We start from the raw sequence: 8,386 nt of genomic DNA, 5'->3' as shown, positions 1-8,386 counted from the left end.
ACGATATACAATTCCATTTTGTAAACTCATTTTCTAGACCCAATAATGTGTAAGTAAGATAATTGATTAATGATTAGAGAAGATATAAAAGAAATAGTTGTCTTAAATATTTTAATAGATTGCTGCATCGTTGGATTTGAAAAATGAGTTTACTTTTTTGTCTAGAGTAACATTAATATCCTACAATTTATCTCTCTTCAAATAAAAGAGTTTATTTATTTAGTATGATAATAATTACATTATGAAAAACGATATACAAGTCCACTTTGTAAACCAATTTTTGGATTCAATGTTATGTAAATGAAATGATTGGTAAATAATTAGAAAAGATATGAGAGATGAATTTGTCTTAAATATTTTAATTCACATAATTGGATTTGAAAAATGAGTAAAATTTTTAGGCTTGAATAGCGCACTCTTACATTATTACACCCAAAAGTATCATCTGTCATGCACTTTGTACAGCACAAACAATTCTGAATATGCCATGGATTAGAATTTGAATTATTCATTTCTTTTTCAAATGTTAATCTTGAATCTTGATGATGTAATTTCTTATCAACCCATCAACCATTCAACTGTAGTAATGAAACAAGTCCAATAAAACTAAAATGCTACACTTATTTTCCTTAATTTCCATCAAGAAAAGTTAAGAACCATATATGCTCAAAAACCATTTTCTAGCATTGATAATCAAAGGTAATGCATCAAAACCTTGGATAGTTTCATAAAGATACATTAGCATAATAATTATTACTAAAGCAGCTTAACCCAACATAGCATCACCAAAAAAGAACAACAACAAAAGAGTATATTTTAGTCTACAAATGAAGAGAAGTATCAACATCAGAGTTAGAGTCATTGAATTTGATTGGCGGAGCACGAGCAAAGGACTTGTCAGAGAGCCAAGATTTCATCAGGTCTGGTGTCTCAATGTCCGGGAAATTGTTGTTCTTGATTTGTGAGTTTGGACAGAGAGACAGAGAAATTTGGCGAGGTGACCTAGGTGGGGGGTTCAACAATTCTGATCTGAAAAACAACTTGGATGGCTCATTTTGATCCGGTAGTGTTCTCACAAGATCTCTTCCCTGTCTCATGTCCTTCACTCTCTGCAGTTGCCTAAACCTCTCTTGCAGCAATGCAATGGAGGAATGGATGACTATTTGATCACTGCTTTCCCTACCCATTTGAACAAGTGTTGTTTCAACCATGAAACCAGGGTGGTGGAAAGGGTCTCTAATTTGTTTCATGTAGCTGCATGCCTATATATATAGAGCATGTGTCTATGGGTATTTTAGTCTTTTCCATTATGCATATTTTTCCTCAAATTTCTTTCTTTCCTTGTCTCAAAAATCTCTTGTGAGATTTTCAAATTATTTAAATCTTGACACATGATTCAACTGTTAAGAGTGTATTAGGTACAAAATAGAAGGATTTATTGGGTACGATACTCTTAATATTATCTAAATATACAAGCAGTTATTGTATACTATATAAATATTGCCACGTGATGCCTTCTTTAATTGTGATTGGTTTATACACAAAGAATCATAACATTTATATGAGTATTTTGCCCAAAAAAAAAAAAAAAAAAACACATAAGAATAACAATTAATTGTTGGTCAGGGGTAACCATAATCTCACGCTAAACTCACATGTTCAAAATAAAAGATTTTAATGTGAAGTGAATGTATTTAGAAGGTCCCTTGGAACTTCAGTTGATAATAAGTCAATCCAAGGATGATTAGGAGAATCAGAGGAAAGGCAAATAGTCCAAGAGGAAAAGGTTGTGTGGCCAATCTAATTGGTACTTTGTTCTAGTGTGTGTGGGGAGAGAAGGCCAAAGTATAGTTCAAGAAGAAAAGGGTGACAGAGAGAGTCCAAAAGGGGACTGAAACTAGCACATGGAAGGGTGTGTATGGAGGAATAATAGGTTGGGTAATAATGCTCTGTCAGCTTGTCCCCAAAAGCCCTTTTTAGCTTTCAAGAAGATGGAGCCTCTTTTGTTATTTGGATGGAAATCAACTTCTCCAATAATTGAAAATCACTTTCAAACTTTTTGTTTTCTTTTCTCTCTCTTGGAGATGAGAAAGGAAGAGAGTGGGGTCATTGTGAGGAGACAAAAGGAAAAGGGTTAGAAGTGGGAATAATCTTAGGAGTCATCATGCTTTGGTTGAACCAAATATGCACAATGATAAATAAAATAAAAAAAAACATACTGACATTCTCTACTAATATACATATGGATGCAACTATTATACACACTTTTTAAAAGGACATCTATTATGTTCTTAACATTTGAGTTACAAAAGTTTATAATTTTTATCAATTTAGGTTTTGAAAAACCAAATTGATTCATAAAAAAAAAAAAATTGCTACAAAAAGTTTATCATCAAAATTATCTATTCATAACAAACACGATAAAATCTCATAATTAAAGTCACTTAATTTATAACCAGACATTACAAAATATCGTAACTAAAATTAATTTGTGTCATAACAAAAAAAATCACAAAAGTGTCATAACCAACTATCACAAAATCTCATATCATAACCAATTACACTAACGCCATATTTGTTTGGGCGGACTGGAATAGGTTGGATTAGTATTTCCATGACTAATAGTCCTAGGATTACGAATCCTTTTAGATTGTGTTTCCTATCCTATGTTTGGATTACGTTTGGATTACAAAGAGGAACTAATAGTCCAGACTTTGGCTTAATCCTCCAATTTATATCGCACTCCCTTCTGTGGGATTGAATAGTCCATCATATGTGGGATACCATATCCGGATGGATTGTTAGTCCGTATTTTAATTGTTTAACCAAATATCGGATAAATAATTTTATTGGACTATTAGTCCAATCCCAAACTCCTGTCCACCCAAACAAATATGACCTAACATTATTCATAACTAGGACTTAAAGATACACCTTTTGCATGGTGTGTAACATAGACCTTTTCATATAAATAAGAAAAACACAACTCATACGAAATTTCTACATAGGATTTGTCACTAAAATAATGTGACTGTAACATTTCTGTAATTAAAAATCATTAAATGAACACTTTATTTTAAAATTGTATATCTTAACATAATCATGTCATTCTATAGATTAATTTTATATATTTTTTTCTATTTATATATTATTACCCATAAAATGTGTACTAACATTCTTTTTCCACCTCCTTCCCTCTCTCTTTTGATTGAGTTCATGTTTTGTCTTGGAGTCTTTGGATGGGAATGACATAATCATAGGAGGTCACGATGCTTTGATTGAACCATAATATATGCACAATGATAAACAAACATACCAACATTCTCTACCTCTCTCTCTTATATATATATAAAAAGTGTATTAACATTTCTTTTTTCCCCTTCTTTTTCTCTCCATCTCTCTCTTTAGTTTCATGTGTTTGTCTTGTAGTCTTTGGATGGGAATGGCATGCATGGGTGAAAGCTGCATTGCATCACATATGCCCCCTCCCTATAATCTACGATTGGAGTGCTACTTTGATATTTCGAACTTCAAAAAATGGTTGAAAATGAACACTTACACAAATTGTGTTTTTGGTAAGGGGGAACATGTTCTCTTTTGGGCAGTGTTGTTCACGTCTGTTGGACTCATTGTGGATCTTAATGTGATAGTTTGATTAATTTATCTTTTAAGTTTTTATATTATTAGATTAATTCATGATTTCATCATATTTTTCTTTAAAAATGCAATGAAATCATGTGAGTATTCTTTCTTATTGAATCAATTACACGTAGGCCTAAAAGATGAATGAATCAGATCATTCGAATGAGAGTCATAATGGGCATCATGAACCCGAATAACACCATCCATCCACATAATGGATGTGGAGAAAATCTTACCTTATTTGATAGGTTGCATCTAGGTTTACAAATAAAATGAACGAGTTTAACATTACTTACTAAAAAAGTATATCCTTTAATTTACTCTAATATTTTAAATATAGATTTCAAATTTAACATAAATTATTTTAAAATTCCTTTAATTTACTGTAATATTTTTAAATAAATTATTTAAAAAGTATATCCTTTAATTTTAAATTCAAAGTATATCCTTTAATTTGCTTTGATATTTAAATCTAGATTTTAAGAATATAAATAAAAGTTTAAAAATTTTGAATTTTAAGCAATTTGATAATATATACACGAGTAACATAGGCCTAACTTGTGGGTGATTCTATTTGCATCCAAATATAATTCAGTACGTCTTACCAAAATTTTGAAATTTTAATTCTTATTATACCCCATGTAAATTTACTAATAAGAACAATACACATTAAACTCTAGAATAATTTTTTTTTTCCCTCATGATACACCCTAATTACTTATGCGTATTCTTATTCAAGTATTTTTCATCTTCTTCTCCAAGTTTCAATTATTTTCTCTTTATCTTCATCTTAAAATCTCTATCTTCTTCCTCACTCAAAAAATTCCAATCTACCTCACCAAAACTCATCATTATTATCAATATCAGTGTTTTATTTTTGTTTTTTTTTAATTTATTGAAATCAACCATTGCACCTCTATATCAATTAAACTCGCGAAGAATGTTCACTCTCTTCATCCTATTCGCCGCCAACACAAGTGTGCTCGTTAGCACCTCGCTTGCAGGCGGTGGCGCTTTCCATCCTTCCATGGCCTCAAATTCTCTTCTCCTACACAAACCCTAAAATCACTCAATTCTCACACAAGAACACCTGAGAAAAACAATTCCATGGGTCTCAAAAACCACCAAACAATCGCCATTTCAAGATTACATGTAAATAACATCAAAATAAATAAATAAATAAATAAGAGGTTGAGGATTGAATTTTAATGAACCTAAGATGGAATTGAGATGAACCTAATTGAATTGATTTGTTTATTATTTGAGTGTACCACAAATTATGAAAGGATGTGTTTGCACCATAAATAAATTTTTTGTCAATTATAAATAGGTTTAAGCTTTCTATTATTTATTATTATTATGATTATGCAGGAAAATCTTGAAAGTTAAGAGAAGTTAAATCAAATTTTGAAAATTCAAGGGATGGAGGACAAGTAGCAATGTAAGAAGATTGTAGTTATATGGGTGGTTAGATGATGATTAATAGAAGTTTTTTCTTATATATATATATATATTTTTTTTGGTATAAATTGCCATTGATGGCTAAAAGATCACCAACAAAAATCAATACATTATTTGATTTTCATTTTTTTTCTATCTTAGGAATAATCTAGTCTGTTTAGGAGTAGCAAGACTTGTAACAAGGAGTAGCAGTTAGTGTTGGTTCAAAGTCCTGCCAATTGTAATACTAAAAGACTTGGAATTTAATCCTTGTGTTTAAAGTGACAAGTTTTACTGTTTTCAGTCGATTTTCAGTTATATTTACTTCTTTTTTTCTTTTTTTCTTTTTTCAAGAAGTAAACCTCCAAAGAAATCCTTGAACCTGTCAAGGCATTAAGACAATCAACCACATTGCTTGATCCTGTTGTTTATGAAAATTAGTTTGTTTGTAACAATATTTGGCGTGCCCAGTGGGACATCCTCCTAAGTTGGAGAAAAAAAATGATACAAATAAAATATCAAGAAATTATGCCATCAAGTGGCATATTTGCATCTTATGCACCCATAGATGCAAACTACTAATGGAGTGACAATGTTCTAATGGCTATGAATTATTATTGGAATACCTCATCTTCCATGTATAATGATTGTCAATATTATGACAATGATCTACCGTCTATTGCCAACATAATGAAATGACAAGTAATATGGAAAGAATAATTCGGCGTTGTAATGATGAAATTTATTAGCGCAAGAGTGAAATTTTGGCTCTACAAGAAGAAATTAATTCTCTTGATTGGCAAAAATTTCAAATAATTTCATCACCGTCATATTATTTGATGCAAAAAGATATAAATTACTTTGATGAAAAAAATCGTCAACTTAGTTGTTAATTTTATCAAGTTGGTGGAGATTCAACATTGAAGTAAAAAATTAGAGAATCTTAAAAGCACAAATTTTATGTGTTTCTAAGTGCTTTTCCAAGCAAAACTTTATCTCCACAAAAATCATGGCCAAGGACAAATTAGGTTCTGAAAATGGCATGCCTAGGGGGCAATTTTTTTAAGCCATTAATTGAAAAAGAAGACCAATTTCTTTTGCCAAAAGCTATTGAGCATTTTAATCCAATTGCGGGATATGGTTTTAAGTCAAATATGACAAAGAATATTCAACAACCATTACAAAATGATGGTGAACATTCAATTAGAGAGTATAATTTTAAGCCAAACATGACTAAATTTGATGAACAATCATTACAAAATGATGATGAAAATCCAATTGGAGGACATGGTTTTAAGCCAAACATGGCTAAATTTGATGAAAAAAATCACAAAATGATGATGAAAATTCAATTAGAGGGCATGATTTTAAGCCAAACATAGCTAAAAATTATGAACAACCCATATTTGATGAATTTGAATTTTTCGATATTGTTAATTTTATCAAAAAATTTAATTTTCTAAAGTCAATTGACATTATGATTTCTGTCATCCAACAACTACAATGGTTTTGTAGTTCACATCAAAAATTAATTTTTATGAAATGTTTACAAAAAGAAATTTTGAATTTTATTTCTATTTTTTATATAACAGTAGTAGGGAAGTATTTCAATGTGGCCACAACAATAAAAAGCTATATATATATATATATATGGCCAATCAATTATAATTATATATTTATATTCATACAACTCTTCAAGAATTCGAATACTCATTCTTAAAGAGTTGGGGGGCATTATTTGCACCATAAATAAAATTTATGTCGATTATAAATAGGTTTAAACTTTCTATTACTTATTATTATTATTATTATTATTATTATTATGCAAGAAAATCTTGAAAGTTAAGAGAAGTTAAGTCAAGTTTTTAAAGATTCAAGGGATGGAGAACAAGTGGCAATGTAAGAAAATAAAAGTTATATAGGTGGCTAGATGATGGTTAATAGAAGTTTTTTCCTACATTTCTTTATATAAATTGCCATTAATGGCTCTATTGTAAAAGATCACCAACAAATCAATACATGACTTGATTTTCATTTTTTTTTTCAAAAAAAAAAAAAAAAAACTTAAGAAGTCTAGGAGTAATCTAGTTTGTTTAGGAGTAGCAGTAGTAGTAGCCGTTAGTGTTGGTTCAAAGTCATGTTGATTGTAATACTAAAAGACTTGAAATTTGATCCTTGTGATTAAAGTGACAAGTTTTATTATTTTCAGTCGATTTCTAGTTATATTTACTTCTTTTTTCTTTTTCTTTTTCTTTTTTCTTTTTTCTTTTTTCTTTTTTGTGAAGAAGTAAACCTCCAAAGAAGTTTTTTTTAACCTGTCAAGGTTTTAAGACACTCAACCACATTGCTTAATCCTATTATTTATGAAAATTGATTTGTTTGTTGTTTGTCAATATCACACCCAAACCAAATTTTTGTTAACAGTGTGCTTTGTGAAAAAATATAAAGTATATTGAAAAAAATTATAACCTAAATACTTGTAGGGAGTATTGAAAAATTTAGTGTATTCAATAATTTTTTTATTGTAAATAAAATTACTCTGATTTATCAAAATAGTCCAGTCCCAGAACCCAAGGCCCAACTTGTGAACTAGTAATTCAGCATAAGGCCAAAACAAGTAACAGAGCCCTAACCTATCAAGATAGTCCAGTCCCAGGGAACGAGTCCAGATCTTGTGCTATAGCGACCCCGGTCTTTTCCCATTTGATTATTGTATCCGGACTTAGGTTCCGTAGATTCTGTCATTGTATAATTGTTGTTGTTGTCCTTTATTTTCTCATTTGGAATTATAGGATGTGTTGGGCAGGTTTGTTTCAGGTTGGTTGGGTTTAGAAACCAAGTGTTGCTGTCCAGGTTTTTGGTTCTTCGCTCGAGCGAGGAGTTGTTCGCTCGAGCGAGAGGTTGCGTTTGATTTGGACCTGTAGCTGTGCATTCTTGGCTCGAGCGAGATTTTCTTCGCTCGAGCGAGTTAGTTCATCCTTCGCTCGAGCAATAGTTCCTTCGCTCGAGCGTGTGTCTTGTTGCAGACCTGAGGGTTTGAGTTCTTCGCTCGATCGAGCTTTCTTTCGCTCGAGCGAGCTTTTGAGTTGTTGGCTCGAGCAAGGCTTCCTTGGCTCGAGCGTAGTTTCTCTGTGTCTGGTCGCTCGAGCGACCAAGTCTTCGCTCGAGCGAGCCTGTCCAGTTTATATACGCAGCAGCGGGTTTTGATCAGTCTTTTCTTATTCTTTTTGGTTCTAAACCCTAGGTCCGACTTCTCTCCCTCAAAACTCATCTTCTCTTTAGGTGTTCATCTACTTCTAGTGTG

General features: G+C 31.3%; 1 protein-coding gene across 1 annotated transcript; it reads right to left on the bottom strand.

Moving 5' to 3' along the window:
* Positions 1-821: 821 nt before the first annotated feature.
* Positions 822-1,250, bottom strand: LOC114315974 (uncharacterized). The gene has a single exon (XM_028262606.2). The coding sequence runs from the start codon at positions 1,248-1,250 to the stop codon at positions 822-824; it is 429 nt and encodes a 142-aa protein (XP_028118407.2).
* Between the last annotated feature and the right edge of the window lie 7,136 nt (positions 1,251-8,386).

The sequence above is a fragment of the Camellia sinensis genome, chromosome 9, assembly GCF_055761805.1.
Source record: "Camellia sinensis isolate YWXY chromosome 9, ASM5576180v1, whole genome shotgun sequence".
Classification (NCBI taxonomy): domain Eukaryota; kingdom Viridiplantae; phylum Streptophyta; class Magnoliopsida; order Ericales; family Theaceae; genus Camellia; species Camellia sinensis.
Note: the sequence above shows the minus strand (reverse complement) of the source record. Positions and strands in the feature narration are given on the sequence as shown.